The 27,710-nt window shown below is 36.3% G+C and overlaps 1 protein-coding gene across 1 annotated transcript; it reads left to right on the forward strand.

The window, feature by feature from the left end:
- LOC145662304 (alpha-L-iduronidase-like) lies at window positions 1-27,136 on the forward strand. Its single transcript, XM_081727784.1, has 4 exons — window positions 1-105; window positions 14,951-15,108; window positions 25,920-26,060; window positions 26,818-27,136. Exons 2-4 carry the CDS (start codon window positions 14,951-14,953, stop codon window positions 27,134-27,136), a joined length of 618 nt encoding a protein of 205 aa, XP_081583910.1. The 5' UTR covers window positions 1-105.
- The last annotated feature ends 574 nt before the right edge of the window (window positions 27,137-27,710 follow it).

Genomic DNA, 27,710 nt, shown 5'->3' on the forward strand with positions numbered 1-27,710 from the left:
CTTCAATTATCTTATTTTGCTAGTTGAATGATTTGATCGCAAGAGGACACATGGGACTGTGTAGTGTGTTGTTGAAAAGATAGGGCCTACTTGTTTACTACAGCCGTGAGTAATTTATCAATTTGTTTTCGTATGCTTGACACTGTTTTACAACCAATATTATTTTACTGAAAAAAAAGAAGCATGCATACTACAGGAATACATTAAATACAGCTAGTTTTTCACACTTGTTACATCGTATTGTGTCATTTATTAATTCGGTAGGACGAAAGTAGTGTTTAAATCTTGATGTTAGGACTAACGCAGACCACAACCAAATTTAATTATTTTTCATTTCAATGCTGTCGACCTACGAATTTAGCTAGAAACAATAGTTGTTGAACAGCGTTACCCATCTCCGCTTCCAAGTGGTTAGGAGTAATGATGGGTAAATTCCCGGGAAGATATTTTTCGGGAATATTTCCTGGGAAGATTCCCAAACATGGGATTTTTTTTGAATTTATGTAAATCACAAACAAAATCGCATTCTATTACTATATTATGGTTTCAAAGTTAAATTAGTTTTTTTTTATCAGAGTATTTTATTACTGTTGTCTCTAGATGATTCCTTAAAATGTATATTCTGAACTGTATTATGTTATTTTATTAATATTTTATTATATTTAGAGAGTACATATAAATGTATATTTACTTACAATATGTTCTATGCAAGTAAATATGTGGAAAAATGGTATAGTAAGCCCACATACTTTTACACCGCTAAACAGTTTAAATTTATATGTAACTGGATTTTCTAAACTTGAACCTACTACTGATATTATAAACATATTAAAATTTTAAATGTTATAAACAAATTAGGTTGGGTAACTGCCAGAAGATACATGTATCATCATTTTATCAACGTTTGCGCATACATATTTATGTTCACAATATTTGCAAGATACTGACTTATCTTTATAATTTTGCACGTAAGATTGCCACACATTTCTTCCTACCTATTTCTCGAAATTTCATGCGTTAATTCACTATGTAGGAGAAGTCCGGGTACCTCTTCAGAAATTCGAGTCAGAGACAATAGACAGATCGACGCCTATTACTAACGGTGGTTTGGAGTGTATTGATAGTACTTCATCTCTATTTCTACATAATTTTTACATTACATTACAAACTGGTTCCTTTTCATCATTTGTAAATTAGTACTTTGCTACATTTTAGTGCAAATGGAAATGGAACATAAAGATTTATATTAGTAGTTATATAAAGTACAGTCATCGAATTTTAATTTTTTTTAACCTCCAAATGATTTAAAACCTAGAAGTAAATCATAATAAATGAAGATGAAGTAATTAGTCATGTGGTCCTTATAATTTGGAAGATAAAGTAAAGAAATGGAAATAAATTCCTTCCCGGGAATTTATATGCAAGGGGAAAAACCCGGGAATATTCCCATTTTTATTTTCTTTCCCACCGGGAATATTCCCACTGCCCATCACTAGTTAGGAGCAAGTCCCTAAATTTACCCCCAGCCCCAAAATACTAGAAGGGTTTCTAGTTAGTTGTGACAAAGCAGAGATAACTTGCTTTGTGAACTAAAATTTTGTTGAATTTCACAACTTTTTGTTGTTCTTAAAAGCATCATGAAATGAAAATGAAATCTTTAAGTTTTACATCCCACGCTTATGTCGGCTAGGGTAAAGAAGAGGGTAATGATGAGAGTGATTGAAATGGTGGGATGAAGAAAGTGGGAGGAAACGGGAGAACCTCGAGAAAACCCACGCACACAATGTTTGTCCACCACAAATCTTATTTGGTGCGAGCTGTGTTCAAACCAAGGACCTCACGCACCAGAGTTGAACGTTCTACCATTGAGCCATCAGCGCGGATCTCTAAAAGCATCATTACGATATAATTAAAGATCGATTGTGAAATTTTCAATGAAAATATATGTACTCGCCCAAAAAATCTTATGGGGCCCAACCTTCCCCCACTTCATTTGATGTCTTGACTGAAATAAATTTATTTCTGCGATTCGAAACGTAAACAGAAGAAAAATGCATTTGTATATACATCTCTCTTGGAGGAGAGATGTGGAAAACAACCTGTACGATGAGCATGGTGGCTCAGTGGTAGCCACTGATCATGAGCGGAAATCCATTGGGGGTTCGAGTCTCTATGTATTTTATGACCGATTTTTTTAAACTACCCTCGTGTGTTCGTGTCCTAGTCGAATCCGGTAGTCCTGAACATTAGCGGATCAAGAAGGTAAAAACTGAGGGGCAACCAGTACACAAACTATGATGAGTATATTATGAGTTTAAACCTTCAAAATATGTAAACAATAGCTTCAATTACTTATGCCACTTAAAAAGCTGGGGGTCTAGCCCAGGCCCGTAGCCAGCCCAAAAATTTAGGGGGGCCCGGAAGAAGTTAGGGGGGCCGACCCAATCATATTATACTTCATCACCATATTATAGTCCATTTGCAAGCCTACTGTGAAATTTTATGGGGGCCAGCCAAAGTTTAGGGGGGCCCGGCCCCCCTTGCCCCCCCGTGGATACGGGCCTGGTCTAGCCCCCCCGGGCTAGATTCATCTCTGGTCCTGAAATATATAAAGCTGAGAAATTCAGAGTCAGGAAATTTTATATATTTTAAACAAGTAGTAGTAGTAGTATCACGTGTACACCATGTGAAGGAGTTTTGTTTGTATGGTGTATGGCAGAGTTTCTCAACCTGGGGGTCGCGAGAGGGTTTCCTGCGAGTGGCAAAGATAAGAGCAAGAGATATAATTAGAATCTAATATCGGAAAATATTTTTAAAGATAATTTTGAATTTTGTTTTGACAGGCATATTTTTTTATTTTTACATATACTGTTAAGAACAACAAAAAATAGGTCTACTAAACATTTTCAATAGGTGCAGAGTTGTTTAAAAATCAATTTAAATGAAAGAGGTACGATATGAAACTAGTGAGATCTGCATATTGAAATACCAGAAAAGACAAATGCAACAAAACAAAACCTGCATATTGAAATACAATTAAAATTGAAATTTAATGAGATACGTATGTGTGAGCGAATAGTCTTTTTTCCAGCAAGCTTGGAACAATGTAGTTAGACTTTTGGTGAGGGATTTTATTTGTTTCCTAAATTTCAAATGTAAATAACTTGCTTTTAATAGTTTTTGGTGATACTGAACATATGCACAACAAAGTATCAAATTTACAATAATATGAGGTAAACTTAAAGTGGCGCCCTATCGAAAATTAAAATACTCAATAACTTTTTAAAACAACTGTCCAAAATTAGAAATAACTTTTTTTTTTATCATATGACCCAAAATTAAGAGAGCTATGAAGTTTTAACATTTTCAAACGACCTCCATTTTGAAACAGTGTTCCGAATCGGATTCCATATTTGTAATATGAATGAACTGACCAAATTTGGTTTTAATCCATTCGCTTTTAAGGAAGTTACTACATTCAGTATGTACAAGAATAGAAATATATGGATATCATGAAATCTCCGCAATAGGTATATTAAAAATCAAACACAAGCTTATTAAAAACCAGAAATTATAAGGGATCACTGGCAAGAGGATGTGATAAAGTGGGGGCCGTGATAGGAATTAGGTTGAGAACCACTATTGGAATATATTCTTAGAACGCTTCATTCAAGAAAACAGCTTCTCGATATGTATTTCATTTTTACTCTATAGCGATCAACTTAAAACCGGAAATGGTTAATTTCTGGTACTTCAGGTTTGAATAGGTTACAGGAGAAAATGGTATCTATTCTTAGAACTTCTCACTCTTTCTTCTCAGTTTTGCTCAATGTAGATCAATATTGAAGCCGGTAGTTCTAATGAATTTCTATCACTTCCGGTTTTAGTACAGAGTTAAAGATGGTGATAGAATGTATTTTTGGAACGCTTAACTGATTGCAGAAAACTGCTTTCTGCTATATATGATCCTTTTTACTCTATAGGGGCAGACTACTAAAAATGATACAAAAGCTAACTATTTTTCTTTTGCCCATTTTTCGTAAGTGAAAGGAGATAATGAAATGTAACTTACCACAATAATAGATAACGTTATTCTACACTCGAAAATACGAATCAAAAGAATTTTCAGTGTTGCCATCCATAGAAATTATAGTGTGGCTAGAAATTAATTGCCCAAAACTCTAGAGTTAAGGCAGCGACTAGAAAAATGAACTTAACGGTAATTGATGACTTAACATGTTATCTTGGCTCCTTGTTAACTTAAATAATATTTGCATTTATTTTGTAATAACATAAAGTGTATTAAAAAAAAACCTCTCTGTTTATATTTCTCTTTTCACTTACGAAAAACGGTCAAAAGAAAAATAGCTTTTATATCAATTTTAGTAGTCTGCCCCCTTAAAATCGAAATAGTTGAACTCTACCACTTCCAGTTCGAATATCATGTCCATCCAAGAAATCAATTCCTAAATTTTGATCGTGTACATTCAGGCCATAATTGGTGCTTGATGCATCAAGTAGTTCTCGGGAGTTTTTGCCTCCTGGACGGGCGGACACTTGTACTGTCATGGTAAATATAGGACCTATAAGGGAAAATTGGTAAAGCAAATTGCTTGAAAATTGTTAAATCGCTCATCTTTGGTACGAGAAATCCCTAGTTCGATCTCAAGACATGTAAGTTTGTGATGGACAACATCGTGCTCATGTTGTTTTTCTTGGAGTTTTCTCCTCGTTTTCGCCCACGTTTTCATTCCACTAATTATCTCAAAATCATTGACTTTAATTAATCATTCGTCTCCTTTTGCCTAAGATAACGGACATAACAGTGGAACATTAAACTAGAGATTTCATTTTATTTTCAACAATGTATATTGTGAGAATTGATTTTTGCATGATTGTCTGTGCACACTTCAACGTATGTGAAGTTGGCCCTCCCACTTTCAAATTTCGATTCGAAACTGAAGCCAATCGATTGTTTTTCGTTTGTTATTGATTGTTTTGAAGAAAAAATCGTTTGTTTCGAAAAACGTACAGAAATATTCAAAAAATAAAGTTGGGGGGCCAACTTCACACTAGCCCCCCACTTTAAAATTTCGATTCGAAACCGAAGCCAATCGTTTGTTTTTCGTTTGTTATTGATTGTTTTGAAGAAAAAATCGTTTGTTTCGAAAAAGTTACGGAGATTTTCACTAAATAAAATTTGGGGGTTGGCAATTTCCCGCTGGGCTCTCTAGTATAAAATGTCGACTCAGAACTGAAGCCAATCGTTTGTTTTTCGTTTGTTATTGATTGTTTTGAAGAAAAAAGTAGTTTGTTTCGAAAAACGTACAGTAATATTCAAAAAATAAAGTTGGGGGGCCAAATTCACACTATCCCCCCACTTTCAAATTTCAATTCCAAACTAATGCCAATCGTTTGTTTTTCGTTTGTTATTGATTGTTTTGAAGAAAAAATAGTTTGTTTGGAAAAACGCACAGAAATATTAGGGGGCAACTTCACACTAGCCCCCCACTTTCAAATTTCGATTCGAAACCGAAGCCAATCGTTTCTTTTTCGTCTGTTATTGATTGTTTTGAAGAAAAAATCGTTTGTTTCGAAAAACATACGGACATATTCATAAAATAAAGTTGGAGGGGACCAACTTCACGCTGGCCCCCAATTTCAAATTTCGATTCCAAACTAATGCCAATCGTTTGTTTTTCGTTTGTTATTGATTGTTTTGAAGAAAAAATCGTTTGTTTTGAAAAACGTACAGAAATATTAGGGGACAACTTCACACTAGCCCCCCACTTTAAACTTTCGATTCGAAACCGAAGCCAATCGTTTCTTGTTCGTCTGTTATTGATTGTTTTGAGGAAAAAAACGCTTCTTTCGAATAACGTACGAACATATTCACAAAATAAAGTTGGGGGGCCAACTTCACGCTGTCCCCTCAATTTCAAATTTTGATTCCAAACTAATGCCAATCGTTTGTTTTTCGTTTGTTATTGATTGTTTTGAAGAAAAAATCGTTTGTTTCGAAAAACGTACGGACATATTCACAAAATAAAGTATGGGGGCCAACTTCACGCTGCCCCCCCCCACTTTCAAATTTCGATTCCAAACTAATGCCAATCGTTTGTTTTTCGTTTGTTATTGATTGTTTTGAAGAAAAAATCGTTTGTTTCGAAAAACGTACGGACATATTCAGACAATAAAGTTGGAGGGGGCCAACTTCACGCTGCCCCCCCCCACTTTCAAATTTCGACTCCAAACTGATGCCGATCGTTTGCTTTTCGTTTGTTATTGATTGTTTTGAAGAAAAAATCGTTTGTTTCGAAAAACGTACGGACATATTCACAAAATAAAGTTGGGGGGCCAACTTCACCCTAGCCCCCCACTTTCAAATTGCGATTCGAAACCGAAGCCATTCGTTTGTTTTTCGTCTGCTATTGATTGTTTTGAAGAAAAAATCGTTTGTTTCGAAAAACGTACGGACATATTCACAAAATAAAGTTGGGGGGAAAACTTCAACCTGCCCCCACACTTTCAAATTTCGACTCCAAACTAATGCCAATCGTTTGTTTTTCGTTTGTTATTGATTGTTTTGAAGAAAAAATAGTTTGTTTCGAAAAACGTACAGAAATATTCAAAAAAATAAAGTTGGGGGGAAATTCACACTAGCCTCCCACTTTAAAATTTCTATTCGAAACCGAAATTTAACGCTGCTCCCCACTTTCAACTTTCGACTGCAAACTGATGCCAATCGTTTGTTTTTCATTTGTTATTGATTGTTTTGAAGAAAAAATAGTTTGTTTCGAAAAAGTTACGGAGATTTTCACTAAATAAAATTTTAGGGTGGGCAATTTCCCGCTTGGCCTCCGCATTTTCAAATTTCGATTCAAAACTGAAGCCAATCGTTTGTTTCTCGTTTTTTATTGTTTGTTTTGAAGAAAAATCGTTTGTTTCGAAAAACGTACAGAAATATTCAAAAAATAATGTTGGGGGCAACTTCACACTAGCCCCCACTTTCAAATTTCGATTCGAAAGCGAACCAATCGTTTGTTTTTCGTTTGTTATTGATTGGTTTGAAGAAATAATGTTTTTTTTTCGAAAATCGTACAAACATAATCACAAAATGAAGTTCGGGGGACAACTTTACAGTAGCCCCCCTACCTTCAAATTTTGATTCGAAACCGGCGTCAATCGTTTGTTTTTCGTTGGTAATTGATTGTTTTTAAGAATAAATTGTTTGTTTCGGAAAAGTTACGGAGATTTTCACTAAATGAAATTTGGGGTTGGACAATTTCCTGCTGGGCTCCTTAGTATGAAATTTCGACTCGAAACCGAAGCTAATCGTTTGTTTTTCATTTGATATTGATTGTTTGATGAAAAAATCGTTTGTTTCGTAAATTGTACTGACATAAACAAAATGAAGTTCAGGGGCCAACTTCACACTATATCCCACTTTCAAATTTCGATTTGAAACTGACGCCAATCGTTTGTTTTTCGTTTGTTATTGATTGTTTTGAGGAAAAAGTTGTTTGTTTCGAATCAGCTACGGACATATAAACAAAACAAAGTAAGAGCGGCGAATTTGACGCTGCCCCCATTTTCAAATTTCTACTCGAAACCGACGCCAATGATTTGTTTTTCGTTTGTTATTGATTATTTTGAAGAAAAAATCGTTTGTTTCGAAAAAGTTACAGAGATTTTCACTAAATAAAATTTGGTGGTGGGCAATTTCCCGCTGGGCTCTCTAGTATGAAATGTCGATCAAAATCGAAGCTAATCGTTTGTTTTTCGTTTGTTATTGATTGTTTTGAAGAAACAATTGTTTGTTTGGAAAAACGTACAGAAATATTCAAAAAAATAAAGCTAGGGGTGCCATTGAGCAGTTTCATGCTGTATAATTCATTCTGGTCGCCCCTTGATGTGATTCAATTTAAACTTCTATAACCTACTCTCTAATTAAAGTAGCAAGATAATTTTGGTATCAATGTGATTATGAAGGATGAAGCATCCCGCCGATATGTATTTCATGTATCTGGCAGTACTTCAACTTACGGGGGTGGGAAACTCCCTTTTTTTTTGCATCAGGATTTTGGAGATGGCATTCCTTCCCCCTTGGGGTGCACTCATAAAAATTGGTTTAGAAAGCAATGAAGTAGTTCACTATATGCTAATACCCCTATATGTGTACTTCTTGCTTGTATGGGGGAGGAGGCCAAAGTTGGACAAGTTTTTGAGTCTCAGTTTTTTGTCGTAAATTACATTTATTTTCAGGGCGACTTTTTCTAAGAATATGGAGGGAATTGTACAAATGTTACCTCGTTGGGATCTGCGTTATTTAGAGTTTCCAACGATGTATGAATCATGACTCTTTGGTAATTAAGTATGTCACCAGAGTTCCCATTGTGAGAGTCTACGATTTTGTTCAAATCAGTACAATTACGAACACAAAATGTGCATCATCAGAGCCAAGAATACAAGTTGGCATCATCAAACCACACCTTTGGGGTTTCATATAGTGGACTACTTTATTGCTTCACATACCAAATTTTTTGCGTGTACCCCAAAGGGGGAAGGACAGGGGCGTCATTTAGAGGGGCTAGGAGGGGGCAATTGCCTTCCCAAGAGTTTGAGGAATACATTTACTTTAATCAATTGTCTAGTAATATACTAGTACAAAACGGGAAAGGCTTATGTCGGTGATACTGTTGCTCCCTCAAGCGAAGTCTGAAATGACGCCCTTGGGGAAGGAATGCCTTCTCCAAAATCTTGAGGCAAGAAACAAACAAACAAAAAAAAAAAACACCTAGTTATCCTCCCCTGTCCACCGTGATACCTTTCTTATACATGAAATATATATCAGCCGAAAGCTTCATCTTTCAGAAACACATTGCTATTAAAATTCCCTTCCAAGCTTAATTAGTGGGTGAACTATTGAGGTTTAAATTGAATCACGTTGAGGGGCGACCAGAATTTGACTGTTAACAGCATCAGACGGCTCAATGGCCGTAACTCTGTAACGATGCATTTCCTGACATATAGTCAAATGAAATTTTTTGCTTGTCTACCCATAAGGGATCCACCCCTGAAATTTTGTCTTACCTTTTTGTTATACCCTATATATATATATATGTGTGTGTAAGTATGTTTATGTGTGATAAATGCTTATTTTTGCATACTATCTTGCTCCAGGGAGGTTTTAAATCGCGAAATCGAATATAGACTAGATAATAAACTAGTGCAATAACAAACGATTGGCTTCAGTTCCGAATCGAAATTTGAAAGTGGGGGGCTAGTGTGAAGTTGCCCCCTAATATTTCTGTACGTTTTTCCAAACAAACGATTTTTTCTTCAAAACAATCATTAACAAACGAAAAACAAACGATTGGCATTAGTTTGGAATCGAAATTTAAAAGTGGGGGAGCAGCGTGAAGTTGCCCCCCAACTTTATTTTGTGAATATGTCCGTACGTTTTTCGAAACAAACGATTTTTTCTTCAAAACAATCAATAGCAGACGAAAAACAAACGAATGGCTTCGGTTTCGAATCGCAATTTGAAAGTGGGGGGCTAGGGTGAAGTTAGCCCCCAACTTTATTTTGTGAATATGTCCGTACGTTTTTCGAAACAAACTATTTTTTCTTCAAAACAATCAATAACAAACGAAAAGCAAACGATCGGCATCAGTTTGGAGTCGAAATTTGAAAGTGGGGGGCAGCGTGAAGTTGGCCCCCTCGAACTTTATTGTGTGAATATGTCCGTACGTTTTTCGAAACAAACGATTTTTTCTTCAAAACAATCAATAACAAACGAAAAACAAACGATTGGCATTAGTTTGGAATCGAAATTTGAAAGTGGGGGAGCAGCGTGAAGTTGGCCCCCCCAACTTTATTTTGTGAATATGTCCGTACGTTTTTCGAAACAAACGATTTTTTCCTCAAAACAATCAATAACAAACGAAAAACAAACGATTGGCTTCGGTTTCGAATCGAAATTTTAAAGTGGGGGGCTAGTGTGAAGTTGGCCCCCCAACTTTATTTTTTGAATATTTCTGTACGTTTTTCGAAACAAACGATTTTTTCTTCAAAACAATCAATAACAAACGAAAAACAATCGATCGGCAACAGTTTGGAGTCGAAATTTGAAAGTGGGGGGGGCAGCGTGAAGTTGGCCCCCTCCAACTTTATTTTGTGAATATGTCCGTACGTTTTTCGAAACAAACAATTTTTTCTTGAAAACAATCAATAACAAACGAAAAACAAACGATTGGCATTAGTTTGGAATCGAAATTTGAAAGTGGGGGAGCAGCGTGAAGTTGCCCCCCCAACTTTATTTTGTGAATATGTCCGTACGTTTTTCGAAACAAACCATTTTTTCTTCAAAACAATCAATAACAAACGAAAAACAAACGATTGGCTTCGGTTTCGAATCGAAATTTTAAAGTGGGGGGGGGGGGGTAGTGTGAAGTTGGCCTCCCCAACTTTATTTTTTGAATATTTCTGTACGTTTATCGAAACAAACGATTTTTTCTTCAAAACAATCAATAACAAACGAAAAACAATCGATCGGCAACAGTTTGGAGTCGAAATTTGAAAGTGGGGGGGGGCAGCGTGAAGTTGGCCCCCTCCAACTTTATTTTGTGAATATGTCCGTACGTTTTTCGAAATAAACAATTTTTTCTTCAAAACAATCAATAACAAACGAAAAACAAACGATTGGCTTCGGTTTCGAATCGAAATTTTAAAGTGGGGGGGGGGCTAGTGTGAAGTTGGCCTCCCCAACTTTATTTTTTGAATATTTCTGTACGTTTATCGGAACAAACGATTTTTTCTTCAAAACAATCAATAACAAACGAAAAACAATCGATTGGCTTCAGTTTCGAATCGAAATTTGAAAGTGGGGGGGGGGGGGGCAACTTCACATACGTCACACTTCAACTACACGAGATTCAACCTCTGGTTGTAGTTGGGAGCCTGTATTACAAGTAAATTCAATCCTTGATAATGTCGGCGTTGCATAAAATCTTAACAAAAATGAAACTGAAAAAAATGCATTTATATGAATGTATGTGTCTGGGTGTTTAAATCACGATAACACTTGCAAACATTTATTGTCTTGAATGTACCTGTATTTCCTTTGAAAGGCTGACTTTTCTCCAATCAGAGCTTAAAACACATGTACCACGTAACTTTCGTGAACTATTTCCCGCTTTCATGATTACTAGTTTACTTCGAGAATTACCTGTGGTACCTATTTGAATTGAAACTGATCCAGGGTATCTGGATGTATTAATCTTTGCCCAACTGAGAAGCAAAATACTAGGCTCATTATTACCTCGCACATTATGTTTACTATTTATTAGAATCACGCAAGTGGAACTTATAATATTATAATGTTGGTGCGTCCGTTACTCCACACGATGACTCTTGAACGGAAGTGAATTCCTTATTTCTTCTCGGCCGAGTTCGTTAATGATGTCAATCCGTTGGAATCTTAATGGGTAATGGTAACTTACACATCTATTCGTTAGTTCACACGATAAATCTTGAACGAAAGCGAATTTTTGAAGTCTGATTTTTGCAATAGATAGCTATGCGATCCATGAGACCATGTTCTTTTGGGCATGGGGATTGGATATGATCTTTTACATAGCGAGATTTATATATAGAAATTATGGATATAAACAATGCGTGTTAAAACAAGTTCCAGAAATTCTGGATCTTGCTGATTCCAGGGCCATCGAATCATAAAGTTCTATGTAATTGTATTCTTTTGAATATGTGTTTTGGACATGGTGTTTTAAATAGGGATATTTACATATTAACAAATGTGGTGCAAAAAAACTGATCCGTACAGACGCCAGGGGTTTATTTAAGGGTAGTTTAGGGCGAGACTTTAAAGAATATTATTGGGCAAAAATTGGGATCCATACAGATGTCGTAAAATGTGTTTGTATATTAAGTGATTAAAGAATGTGGTTGCCCTTACAGATGTCCATACTACTGACATTTTAGAGGATTAGCTGTATCTTATGGAACAGACATTGGTCCTTAATTACCACAGAATCTTCTAAAATGTCAATGCACAGGCCCGTATCCAGGGGGTCTAGGGGGACCGGCCCCCTAAAATTTTCACGGTAGGCTTGCAAATGAACTATAACATGATGATGAACTATAATATGGTTGGATCGGCCCCACTAACTTCAGCCGCCCCCTTACATTTTTGGGCTGGCTACCGGCCTGGCAATGCACCAACTCACATGACCACAAATGTTTAAGTGTATTTTAAGCATTTGAAGATGAACTTTAACATATCTCCTGGCATGATTACTCCCTCGACTTAAATACCATCGCAAATTTATGGTCACTTTTAGAGCAGACAGCTCGGTTCAAATTTCCTTCTCCATCACAGCTGATCCAACTAACTGCTACACTGCATGAAGAATTCCACTATTCCTCTCGAAACGATTCAAGGGTTATCTTATGTGTCTCAATTACGAGATTAATAGGAGGTGTATTAACCGCGTTAACCAGTAAATTTCTCAGGTTTCTTGTGGCTAAATATTCAGTGTTGGCGCTAGAGGTCTATGTTTAATTTGTGGTGGAAACTTACGTGGTTCGGATTCCAATCGAAACTGTAAATTCATGTCTCATGTAGCGTAGTGCTCAGAAGGGATGTTTAATTCAAAACCAAATGATCGAGTTATTGTAGTTGATTTTATAACATGTTAACTGATGTTTCTACACTAAAATAATAATAATAATAATAATAATAATAATAATAATAATAATAATAATAATAATAATAATAATAATAATAGAGAAAATATCTTTATACTATTACAGTGAAACCTCTGAATAGCGGACACCAGTGCGATATGAATTTTTGTCCGTTACTGAGAGGTGTCCGTTACGGAGAGGTTACAGAAATTTAATTTGTATGCAGTAATATACAGTAAATACATTATGTATGAGCGTAAATACGTAAAATTCAATATCAAAATACTGTATTTAGTACGTACAGTATTTGAATTACAGAGGGATGAAGAGAAATTCATTTCAGTTTAATAATATTATTGCTGGAGGATGTGTTAATACATTTGTTTTTCATTCATTTCAAAGTCTCAAAACCTCAAAAGATTCGTTAGGAACTAACTTACCGGCTAAACTCTTTTGTTTAGCGAAAAGGGCATGCTTTTTCCTCTACAAGAGTAATAAAACTCATGTTGAAAATGTTATTGTAAAACAAACAATGTTTGTTTTGTTATGTATGAAATTGTCGGGAAAGATCCAGGGCCCAGATGAAAAAGGACTAAATTTGTTCCCTAAAAGAGAAGGGGAGATCTTTCGTATAGAATTCTTGGCCATACGACTGACCCTGCATTAGTCCTATTGCTTATTGAAGGTTGTCTAGGATTTCCACCAGAAAGCAGTTGATTGCGGGCAGAAAAAAAGAATTTCAAGTTAAGGTTGAAGCTGTTCTGTTTGATGGTTCAATAGGTGATGATAGATACACTTGTAGGGGACAGACTTTTCTCTCTACTGTAATATATCGCAGAACCGAGAATAATTCCTGTCCGTTATGAAGAGGTTATTGTTACGTTTGGGAGGAAAAAAGGACTGTCCGCCTCCGTATCTGAGAGTGTCCGTAAAAGAGAGGGTCTTGTTCCTTAAGAGAACATATATTTTTGCCGGGACAAAAAAATCTGTCCGTGTTATAGAGGTGTCCGTTATTGAGAGGTGTCCGTTAAAGGAAGTTTCACTGTATTAGTACTGTACTACTATTAAATTAACAGTATGTGCCTCTCTCTTTTAATAAAATGTTAAAGTAGACATCTTGGAACACAGACCCAATGGCGTAATTTCGTGAGGGCAGGGGGACCTCTTTAGTTTAAGGTAGAGACGCTTTTTGACAAATTGTATATTAATGTACTAACAAAACCATGAAACTTTTATGTCGGTGGACAATCCCCCCCCCCTGGAAAAATCTGAAATGATGGTATTGCACAGACCCCGTAAATGCGGAGAGAGTGCCACAGCAGCTTGAGATCAAGCAGAGAATAGCTAAAGGAGAAGACTGTGTTCACTTAAAGTGTGCGTTTTGAGTCCGTTTTTCATCCTCATTTGTTAAAAGTTAACATTAAAGGTATTTAATTGACTAAGAAATTATTCAATTTTATATTTTTTAGAGCAGGACAGGACGGAAATATAAGTAATAATCATTTCTCACATCATGTACAAAAGTTTCTATAATTTTCCCTCCCCAAGCCAAGAAGTTATCGACACAGTCATTACATGCTTTGTTAGGTCATGCATGCCCTTGTAAACTTGAAAAATACCGGTATCAAGACATAGTTAAAAATATATTTAAAGCAGTGAAGAATGAAAATGAGAAATTGAAACAGTTATTTTTCTTAGCGTTGATGAATATAATATTTATGGTGAATGAATTCGCGTCCTTTAATTTCAATGTTATTATTTTAGGTCTTACAACTGCAATAACAATAATTTCCTTTGTTAGGTTGATAATGGAGTTCAGTATCGCTTTATGAGACTACAACCAAGTTTATGAGACGTAAATCTACAGCTTAACTTACGATCTGAATTATATGAGTTATATTATCAATAGTATAATAATACACATAATGAAAAACATGAAACTAATTAAGTCGGGAATCTTGCTTTCTTTTGTTCCTGAACCAAGACCTGAAATGACCTGTTACTGTAATATGATACAAAATTAGGGCCTACGTTATCTAAAAAAAAAAAAGTACTTTTTTTTGTTTATCTCTGTTGTATACGATAATCAGTTAGAAAATGTGTAATTTTTGTATTACTGAAACGCTGAATTTCAGGACAGAATTGAGAAGATTCTTATGTTTGGTTGATTGATCCAAAATAACAGACTCATTAAAAGCAACTAGTGGAAGCTTCGAAACTTATTTTCTTGTTTCTGTTATAGATGACTTTGATGCTGAAGATCCCAAGGGTCCTACCGTTGCTATGGATACTGATAGACAATCCTGTTAGTGGAAGTGAAGTATCATCTGGAGTTGTTATAGACTTTGACAAAGCCTCGCTTGGGACACTCAAGCACTTCTGGAAGAGCACAGGCTTGTGGTAAGCTTTGTCTTTCCCCTCTTGATTGCTTTTTCTTTTGCGTCAAACCATGTGTGTATTTCTATATAATATATTATGTAAACACAGACGACAATCGTCGTTAAAGGTGAAATCATATCGACCGTTTCTCGTTCGAACACCTTTCACCTTTCTAAAATGTAACTTTGAAGCAAAGAATATATTGACCCTCCAGTGGTCTCTAGAGATTCGTTCAGATGGGAGCTTAAGGTAGCGCAAATTGAGAATTGAATAACGATAATTGGCAGCAAGGGGAGTGAAATTTATTAATATATTTATTATTTATTGGATTGCAGACAAAATGAGATAACGTAAATTTCGGTTAATACACTAAGAAAAATCCGTTATCAGAACAGCAGTATATTGTAGAAATATACGGAGTCCATATGTACATTACGAAAATCTGTACGGGCATACGTTATCCATAGTATGCATACGTAATGCCTTTTTCCAGCTTAGATGTCACATTGTGCTGCTGCAGGATGTCTGACATCTGTCTTCCATATATTACATACGTATACGTATGTTATATACGGCAGCAATATGTTATATACGTCCATATACATGTGAGATCCTTACCTCCTATCTTTCTTTCATACGGAAAGTGCGTATAAATGGAACACTTATACGGAAAGTGTTATGAAGCATACGTTACACGTTTGTTGCAGGGTGTTGAGCAGCGGTGGCTCAGTAGTAGAGCGTCATCCTCTGGTGCATGGGGTCCTTGGTTCGACCCCAGCTCGCCCCAAGTGAGCTTTGTGGTGGACAAACACCGTATGCGTAGGTTTTCTGGGGTTCTTCCTTTCCTTCCACTTTCTTCATTCCACTATTTCATTCATTTCTCATCATCCCCGCCCTCTTTAGCCTAGTGGGCATAACCATGAGAAGTAACATTAAAATATTTCATTTGTGGCACGGATTTACATATAGTCGTAAGTCGTACATTAAGCCTAAAAACTACATGATCTACGCATGTAAACTACGTTTGTAAGTATACCTCAATAGTTTGTTTCTCTTGTATGTCGAAACTTTAAGTTATTGTAGAGCGAATATGATTTACAAAATGCGATATCTGATTGAATAATCCTAAGGACAATTTGTAAATTACTAATCTGAATCCCTTATCGTCAAGTAAGTGTAAAATATTGTAAGAATTTGTTAAGAATTATGTTTATAACACGAGACAAGAGATGGGAATTGTAAAGTCAACAAAGTTTTCGCTGGAATATTTATAATAACGAAAGAAATAAGACGTTTTGATTTTCGATTCAAGTCTTTTAAATTTAAATATTGGCTATTCAAAAGTTGGAACACGCCATTCCTCCTACATTCTGGTTATAGTTTATTTTGATTAGTCGCCAAAGAAATTGTAATGAGCCTAACGGATTTGAATAATTTATAAAAAGTATTAAAGTTTTAATATGTTAAGGGCAACGGACTTCCGAAATTATATTTTCTTTTCTTTTAAATACATGACCATGTCCAGAATGGAGGAATGAGGACGAGTCGTTTTCGATCAAAAGAACGACACAAAATTACCTTTCCTAAGGTAACTTCATGTTATTGTTTGCTTGTAGTACCAGAAATTCGAAGTTAGCAGTAGTCTGGTGTTTGGCCGATTCATATTCAATTATACCAAATAATTGAATATGGATTGGAACCCTTCTTTGCAAACTGAGAATTGATATGAATGTACCAATCATATTTGAATAGTAAATTCCTAATAAAATGGTATTGTTAACTTAAATTACCATATTCATTATTTCCTTTTGTTATGATAATGCACCACTTCATGTTTTATTAGGCTTGCTATTGTAACTCTGTTATATATTGATATTTATGACAGTATATTGTTATAACGATCGCAAGAGTGTAAATATATATCAGCATTCAGCTACACACATTAAATATGATCTTTATGGACATCCAAGTTTAAAATAATGCTGTTGAATTGTCATATATTACTAGTATCACACCAAAACTATCTTATTACATATTCCTAAGTTATACTAAACACTAAACTCAAAGGTCAGCTACTACCCACTACTAATACATGTTGAATCAAATAACTCAATTCCACTAAACATTTTAAGAAACGAAATGTTCATTTGAACCTACAGAAAGAGGCTGAAAGAAAGAAAAAATATCTGTATAACAGAATGTAATAAAGTTCAAAAGTAAGATTTAATTTTTTTATTCGCCAAACAGATTTAACTAATGAAAATTGTATTACATTTGAGATTAATAAAATATCTAACACATCGGTAACCAAATTATTAAAACATAAGTGAAATTAGTATGCATACATAGAACTTTGAGTCTCTTCACTCACATCCAATTAGATCTTAAATCGTCTGATTAAAAAAAATCTATATTGAGTTCTACCTCGATTAGATTCTAATTTAAAATTTCACTAAGAGTACACAGCACACTTTCATATATATATATATATATATATATATATATATATATATATATATCACTGATCAGCGCTCCAACTGATCTGCTTAAAGGAACTTATCGGTTTACTTATTTATACGTATTATAACTAAGGAAAATTAGATTTCCACACAAAAATCGTCTCATGCGGGAATAGCATATTTAGTCATTAAGAGGAACTTTCAAGTGGTCGATTGTAGTCTATGAATTGATAAACATTTCTAGAAAACTCCATGGTGATGAGATTTTTTTTGTTTAAATTGATGATGCTCGTGGAGATATGTATTGATCAATTATAACTTTATGAACTAACATTTTAGCACTTCCACTTAACATAACAACCGCAAATACTTCTTAGATTAGGATATATATATATTTAGGTATGGATTATATATAAGTATATAATAATCTATTAATACTTATAAGTATTAATCTATAAGTACTTTATTATGTATAAGTATTCGCTGAATATCCAAACTACTTCACAAACTCCGAAAGAATTCCGCCCCAAATATCGGGCGGATTGAAATGTCCCGACATGATCCCTGGAATTGCTGGGTCCTAGCATGGAAAACCAAGAGAAAACGCTCTAGGTGCCGCCCTTAAGTTCCCTGCGCCCTAGTTGCTGTAATTTGCCAGAAATGTCCATGTTGGTTACGGCCGATGTACATAGGAGGAGTGGTTTGCCTGCTTAGTTTTCAAATATTCTTAAAAAAAATCGTGGTAGTTTTAAATGTCCGTAGAAGACAGGAAAATAGTAAAGCACTGACTCCAATGCAAGAAAATAAGAAGAAAAAAAATCAAAATTCCAACATTTTGGGAAAGAAAAACTGCCAAAATTCCAAAATGAACTCACAAAGACATGCTCGCCACAGACATGCACCGTTTTCTAGAACGTAAGAGGAAATATATACCAAGGGAGCGGCGTGTTATCATATAGTAATGGGAAGTCAATGATAAAAGTTTGAACATCGTCTCTGTCGATTTTCTCGTTGCACTTAACAGATTCCGAAAGTACAAAAACGAAATTGCAGAAAACAACAAAAATTGCATACCCCCAAATCAACTTACACACATACATATATATATATATATATATATATATATATATATATATATATATATATATATATATATATATATATATATATATATATATATATATATATATATATATATATACAACACCTTGTCTACTGCACGCCAGCAACACACAACGCAAGTCACCCACGCGAAATAATGTTTGGACTTAAGGGGTAAAATATTTCCTTGGCGTTGGGCAGTAAGAAATACTTAAGTGTAGATTATAACTTTCATACAGTTATCGCAAGACGCCGAAATATCACACGCACTCATCATTACGCATGTACTTAAATTAACCGTGGCCTATACTCGAATAAAATAACATGGAGCGATTTATCAATATTCTTATAAATTATCATTAGTTTTGGGCCAAGACATTCTAATGTCTAAAATCTCTTACTCGTAGATAAATTGTTTATATTTATTTATTATCATTATATTACGTTATAGCCACAACACAGTCAAACACAATTTGACTTTATTCACTTTTATCGATACACATGTGGATCCCCTTGCATAACATTTCCGCCACGAAACTATACTCTTATTTTCCTAAACTAAAAATATAAGTGAGTAAATGTTAACCAGGTAAGTGACATGGCTAGCAAAAAACACGCACTCACTTTTGTTCAGTCTCGAAATAGCTGGATTTGCTAGCATCACTTTCTTAAATTTTATTACGAATTTATATTTTTCTACACTCACTTCCATTTACTAACACATTCCCAACACGTTCAGATTAAATCCCTACATCAAATCAACAACAGCATAATACACGAAAAGGAAGAACTTCGTAGTTAAAAAAATAATCAAAGACCACTTTTTTTTAAGCGAATAACAACTGCATATCATCAGCTACTTATCATAGGACTAGCTCAGGAGAGTAATGCTCCCGGAAGTAGGAACGAAAAACAGTTCTGATTGGTTGGCGTTATCCATTTCTTGCCACGTTGCATTCAGGTAGCAGAAATCAAACGATTGTTGTTGTCAGTCTTAGTGGCCGAGTGGCCGGTGGCAATAGCCGAGTGGTCTTGGGCGTTCGGCTTCGGACCATGAGGCGCAATCCACTGGTGGTTCGAATCCCCCCTGAAGAGCAAGGTCGGAATTTTAACTGTCCTGGATCTTTCTGTGTTTGTGTCTCTGTCGTGTTTGGATTACGCAGAAATTGCGCGAATTGCCAATGGCGAACAGTATCCCGGTTGGGACGAACTATAAAAAAATAAAGTAAAATAAAATAAAAAAGAGTGAGCTAGCGCTATATGCTAGTAATGAAAATCTCTTTTGGCGTGAGTTCAAACCCGGCCCGAGGAAAGTTTTTTTTACTTTTTTTCCATTATTATAACACTTTTTAAATTAAAATAATATGAAAATAGTTTTCAAAAAAGTGATTTACTTACTTTTGTGCAGATAAGTAGTAGTAGTACTAGGAACGCGTTAGAAGCCCCGCAGGACTCGTTTTGTTCCTCTTGTACTTCATTATATAAATTTTGTGCAACTTAAAACTACTGGCTAGGATAGCTCATAAAACAGCTGGCTAGAGTAGCGCGCGAAAAAACATACTTCCGGGATCATTACTCTCCCGAACGGGTCGTCTTATCATGCTCGCCGCAGAAGTTTGATGAAAATTGTTCTATTAAAACAAAACAGTAACCTTGAGCGAAGGCTAACAGATGGCACTCCAGTCGGAACAGTAGACAACGATCATTCACACATTGAACCTAACAATAAACTTTGCACTTTTACACGTATATTATATTTCCACTAAATAGATGCCATAGACTAAATTGAATTTACGGAAATTATTGAAAACACTCGCGGCATAAATATTTCAATCTCTAAGTTGCACACATTAAAAGAAATGAGGTTAAAAAAAGACATTCTAATAATACAGCAGAAGAACGGTGGAACAGCTATCTTAATCAAAAGCTCCATAGCGCACGATTTGCTTCAACTACCAGCCCTTCAGGCAACAGGAATCACAGTGTACTCACCGGAAGGACCTCTCCATATCATATCTTCGTACTGGCCGCATGACAGCAATCTCGACCCACCAGACATTCAGAACCTCCACAGACTCGACAACCGCATCTTCATCGCTGGTGACCTGAATTCCAAACATCCGGCGTGGCACTCCAGAACGACCAACAGGAATGGAACCATTTTCTACGACGCCCTTCAGCAAATCGACTTCATCCTGGACGCCCCAACAGAGCCAACTCACTATTCCAAAAACGGAAACTTTCCGGATATCCTGGACATGCTCCTCATGACAAACACAGCTATCCTGGAGGGTCCAACAGTCCTTCACGACCTCCAATCTGATCACCTGTCAGTGCTGTTCACAGTGGCAACCACCCACTGCGTCCCGCAGAGGAAACTGCCTCGGACAAACACCACGGCTTGGGATCAATACCGGCAACATCTAGCGGAGATGATCAACCCGAGAATGGCAACAAACACACAAGAAGAAATTGATGCAGCACTAGTGGCACTCACAGTATCGATCCAGACAGCATACAGGCAAGCAACCAGACAACAGGACAAGGCTACAGCACCACCACCGGAGGACCTCCGTACCTCAGCGCTAATCCACCTTAAGCGCTGGGCACGAGGGAAATGGCAGAACACCCGTCACCCAAGATTCCAAGCGGTCTGGAACGCCCTCACGAAGAGTCAAAGAAGCGACTCCAATGCACCAAAATCCAATTGTGGAACGAGAAATTCCAGAATATGGAAGCAGCATCCCCAGAATCCTGGCGTCATATCCGAGCACAGGGCAAACCAAGGGAAAATCCACGAATTCAACCGCTCAGGTCCCACCAAGGGCTCGTCTTCACACCAGAAAAGCATGCTGCAGTATTCGCGGAGCACCTACAGGCAACGTTCACAAAAAACGAAATCAGATGCAGAAACCGAAGACCTCTCAACTCAACGAGGAACGCCAATTCCAACCTGGTCATCCAACCACCCCTAGAGAAGTGAGCAATATCAATCGGCGCCTAAACAACCGCCGGGCAGGAGGGCTCCACAAGATCACCCCATTTGTGCTGAAGCAGGCACCACGGAAAGCGATAGTTCTCCTGAGCAAGATTACGAACGGGATACTTCGTTTGCATTGGCCACTTCCCAGCTGTATGGAAAGAAGCCCGCATCAGTATGATCCCCAAACCAACAGGAAAGCGTACAGAAGCTCTATCGTACCACCCCATCAGTGTACTCTCCGACCTGAGTAAGGTAGTCGAGAGGGTTCTCCAACGCCGACTACTTCACCACGCAATGGAGGCAAACATCCTACCAGACCATCAATTCGGTTTCCGACCAGGACATAGCACCACTTACCATTTAGTCCGGCTCGTAGATCGAATAACACATCAATACAATGCTGGAGGTCACACCCTGGGATTATTCCTGGACATCGAGAAGGCATTTGACAGGGTGTGGCATAACGGACTAGTACACAAGCTTATTCAAGCGGGCTTCCCAACATACCTGGTGAAGACAATACAGAACTTTCTTTCAAACCGCTCGTTCCGAGTCTCACACGAAGGAGAACTAACGGACGCAAGACCAACAGAAGCAGGAGTACCACAGGGCTCGTGTTTGTCACCCTGCTGTACACTATTTACACAGTTGATATGCCAACTACACCTCGCACGTTGCTTGCAACATTTGCGGATGACACGGCTGTCTTCGCCAGTTACCGCAATTATCGTTACGCAGAAGCGGCTTTGAACCGGCACATCCATCTACTAGAGCGTTGGACAAGGATTAAGGTCAACGCCACAAAAACAACCCTGGTGCACTTCACTCAAAACTACAAAAGACAAGCCTACGACGTTAGCTTGTATGGAACCCAGCTGCAACCTACGGACCAAGCAAAATATCTAGGAGTAATTCTAGATAAGAAGCTAACCTTTGCCCAACATATAAAAAACAGACAGCAACCAAAGTGACAAGAACCTTTGGTGCCCTGCTGCCGCTCCTCCTCAGCAACAATTTCACGAAGCAAGAAGACAAGTCTACACACAATGCATAAGACCCATATTGCTATATGCCCACCCTGTGTAGCAGCATGCAGCTCTGACACATCTTCGTCAACTATAACGAGTTCAGAACCGTGTAGCTCGAGCAATCACCGGTCACACCATGGACACGAGGATTAAACAGTTACATGAAGACCTGGACCTACCACTCTTAGAAGAAGTACGACAGCAATTCACAACACAGTTCTGGGCTACTGTCCAGAACCACAACAACGATGTCATTAACACCATCGCAACGGCTGAACCACCCCGGAGCATACCGCATGTCACGACCACAATAAACATCTAACACCACAAGCCGAGAAACAACGAGCTAGCGACAGTAGCAGCCCAAAAATATCAGATACGAGCACTAACACTCCGTCAAAAACAACTCAACTGGAAGGCATGGGCTCACGCCCGACACTTCGAAAACGTAAAACACATCAGGAACTATTGAAGACTGAAGCATATCATTGACCTGACCTTAAGCATTACTACTACTGACTGTATTAAATTAGAAATCAGAACTTATTATACATTTTCCGGTGTGATACGTTAGCTGTTTTGGAAATAACTTACCTACTGTGGATTGTTTAAAAAAATTACATTCGGACATATAACTGTTGACAATGCAATGGTCTATTGCTACGTTGAGTGGAGAGGGAATATTGATAATATATGAATGCTGTTCGAAGCATACAAGGGACCTTTACCTCATAATGTATATCGAAAATGCATTAAAAACTTGAGGTCACTTCGGGCACCATTTAAAATTATTCAACTGAACTAATTTTTTTCATGAGTTACCTTGGGTTAGTATGGGGCCATTTTATTGGATGAGACTCATAAAAAGTCGGAAATAAAAAAAATACGGGCCACTCTAATATATATATATATATATATATATATATATATATATATATATATATATATATATATATATATATATATATATATATATATATCCATGTTTCAGAATCCTAAGGTACTCACACAACAGTTTTTATAGAGGTAGTTGATGAGTGCTTTAAATTATATGCCCGTAGCCAAACTCCCTCTATAAAAATTGTTTCGTAAGTACCTTAGGATTCTGAAACATGGATTTTTGGATAGGGCACATACTTGTTCCTAAGTGAATTCTTGACCCGACCACGGTAGGTCCCATAGTTTGGGAGCGATGGACCTTTAAAGTTTATTTTTCGTGTTTTCGGTAGCCTATAACTCCGAAAGGACGCATTTGTGCATCCAGGTTGGTGTATACTTTTTGTCTTAATCTTGGTGTCAGGAATCACCTCCCAAACGTTGTCGGTGTTGTTTTGAAACACCCTGTATATATATATATTCTTTCTCATTGTGGGCAAGATGGAAATTAATTATATATATATATATATATATATATATATATGTGTGTGTGTGTGTGTGTGTGTGTTATTTTAATATTAGTATTACACTTTTAGTTGATTGCAAAATAAATTCAAATACTATTTAAAAATTAGTTAACAAGGAATCAAGATAACATAATAAGTTATCAATTACCGTTGAGTTAGTTTTTCTACTCGCATCCTTAACCTAGATTTTTGGGTAATTCCTATTCTGGCCACACGGTAATTTCTGTGGATGGCAACACTAAAAATTCTTCCGATTTATATTTCTAGAGTAACCATCTATTGTTGTAAGGTACACTCATGTCCAAAATGATTGTCACAGATCTATAACTGTCTTCTTGTAAGAATATAATTTAATAATGATTTTGCAGGGTACTTTTAATACTGACAATATGTGTATAATCGGGAAATGTATATTTGTGGTAAACTTCATAGGAAAGGAATTATAAATAAGAAAATTAGAATGAGTGGAAAAAAATGTTGCTAAATGGACAAGAAAATTTTATTTTCGTTTTATTGTTCTTATTTACTGCTCTTTTGACATGAAATTTGCAACATACATGTCTTTGCAGATTATACACATACTAACATTATAAGAAATACCGGGCGAATTCGTTATCAAATTATATTCCTACAATAACATATTTATAGACATGCAACAATAATTTTGGACATGAGTGTACATTTCATTATCTCCTTTCACTTACGAAAAACGGGTAAAGGGAAAATGGTTAGCTTTTGTATCATTTTTAGTAGTCTGCGCCCTTAACGCCTGATGAGAAAAACGTATCCTAAGATGTACAGCAACCAGATAATTAACAAAGTAAAGTCGGTTGGTTGCATATAACCAAGGGGGTTAGGAACTTTTTTGATCAGCCAGCATAGCTTTCTTCAAAGAATTGAATCATGTTTGGTGATGGATGCTTAGGTCATTGGCGATGTCATGACTGCTTATATGACAATCTTGGAGAACTTTTGCTAGAATATCATCCAGATTTGCTGTGATTCGTCACCCTCTGCGAGGAGTATCGTGAACATGGAAGTTTATAAAATAAAAGCGATTGAACTACCTTTTGCCCATTGCTTTTGACAACGTATCTTGCTCATAAATTGAGCAAATTCCTTCACAGGTATATGCAGCATTTGCACCTTTATCGAAGTAGAATTATAAAATCTAGTGTAATTTTGCAGAAAGTTTAGTCATCTCTAAAGCAAGGGCGTCGATCCTGGGCGGGGGCATGGGGGCCCGGGTACCACCCAAGGCTCATATATGCCCTCTATTGTATTTATGAATATACAATATTTGGCATAATTTGAATGCAATTTGTCTTAAAATCCTCATATACCTTCTGCATCTGAATCGGCCCTCCCAAATTTACAGAAAAATCGGCGCCCTTGCTCTAAAGTACAATACCTTAGGTCTGACTGTAAGAATTCCATCACTGTTTGCATTTCTACTAGCTTCAACAATCAGCTGTCAAATGAATTTAGGGTGGACCTGCTGTGGCTCATATATCTTAAGATTGGGAACACTAACGCCTTCTTGTGTGCAAAAGGCTTGCTAGTGTCCTATGCAGTCCTCCTCACACTTTCACTTTGCCACTTCCGACATTTTTTCTCTCGGAGAAAGTCTGGTGGCGGTTGTCTGTATTGAACAAGTATCTGTGTTCGAAAGAAAACAAAGGGATTATGGTGACCAACAGGGAATTAGACATCACTTCTATCTATTGCAATAAAATTGTAAATACGGAGAGTAATGCCCTCTGAAGAAGAAATTTCCTTTAAGTTTATGTAACTCCTTTTCTTTGTTCAGCATGTTTTGTCTTTTCGTAACATGGTATTTTATTTACTTTATTTGCAGCCCTCCAGACCCACACCAGGAGGCAGAGAAATATCTATTAACTAACGATGAAAAAGTGAATCTCGCTCTGATTGGAGCTTTACCATTCAATGCAATAGAACAAGTCAGGATTCACTGGTTACTTAATTTAATCAAGATAAGGTATTTCAAGGTAACACGTACTATATAAGTCACGTCTATGTATACTCATAGAGTTGATAAAATTGTTCGTTTTCATTAATAAGTAACTAGTTTCTGAATACACAATTAACATAAAATTTCTGTTTAGGTGTTTTACGTTTTAATAATAATAATAATAATAATAATAATAATAATAATAATAATAATAATAATAATAATAATAATAATAATAATAATAATAATAATAATTATTATTATTATTATTATTATTATTATTATTATTATTAAAACTCACAAGTCGGATAGTTATGACAACTTATTGTTATTCTTAATGTTCGTTCAAGACTTCTCTTGTGTAGTAACGAGCGTACATACTTTTACAGTCTTAAAAGATCCATTGGACTAATCCTAATAATCAGATTAAACGCGGACCACATTGTACCCATTTTTTAAATTTTTCTTCACTGTAGATGGTTTCAGGAATATTTCAAATAAGAAACTTTTACTAACAGAAGAAAGGTATTACATGTACTCGTCTGTTTCCTAGATGGATATTTATATGAACGGATATTCTATTCAAAATATATGTTTAAAATTTTGTTAGGGCCTAATTAGTTTATTTTTCATTGTATTAAAAATATCATTTAGACTTTTAAAGCTTATTTGAATTATTTAAACTATAACCATAGGTTCTAAGGTGTTTCTAAGATGTTGATGCCAATGAAAAGAAATTTACATATTATAAATATAAATTTATTATGTCTTATAATTCTTCCAGGAATATAGAAAATGGAAACCCTGTTTACAATTACACGTACCTAGATGAACTTATTCATTGGTTATGGCTTCACAATTTGGCCCCAGGATTTGAGATTATGGGAAATCCTTCAGAATACTTCACTGATTTTACAAATGAAACTCAAGTGGTCCAGTGGCAGGATCTAGTATCCAGTGTAGCAAATAGATATATAGGTAACATTCTTGAATCAAATACACATATCGTAGATCTGCTCAAAACAATAGATTCGAATATTTCAAATAGTTTTGCCCATGAGACGAGATTTGGGATAGTCTCGTCTCAAAATGGTGTCCTGTAATGAAGATTACATTTTGGTTGTAGGTAGAATGATTAGCTGTATACTAGGGATGGCCAGACGGATCCGGATCCGGAATTTCGGATATTGGATCCGGATATCCGGTTCCTGGATCCGGATCCGAAATTTCGGATCTTGATCCGGGTCCGGAATTTCGGATCTTGGATCCGGATCCGAAGTTTCGGATCTTGAATCCGGATCCGAAGTTTCGGATCTGGGATCCGGATCCGGAATTTCGGATCTTGAGTCCGGATCCGAAGTTTCGGATCTTGGATTCGGATCCGGATCCGGATATTCGGTTCCTGGATCCACACCCGAAATTTCGAAGTTCAGATTCGGACTCCTGTTTTGAATATTTTAGGCCTTAGATTGAGACCCAGAACTAAAATATCCATATGTATAAAATTTACTAGGTGAATTTTATCTAACTCAGTGGGAAGATAATTCAATTTAAATGACAAACGATTACATGAAAATCTCATTTTCACATTTTTCGGGGTTAGACCACTGTTGCGCACACCCCATCATTTAGTCTTTAGTATATCTTTAAACGTACTACAAGTATGCCACTTTCATC

This window comes from Thermobia domestica, chromosome 1 (assembly GCF_964235325.1).
Source record: "Thermobia domestica chromosome 1, izTheDome1.hap1.1, whole genome shotgun sequence".
Lineage (NCBI taxonomy): Eukaryota > Metazoa > Arthropoda > Insecta > Zygentoma > Lepismatidae > Thermobia > Thermobia domestica.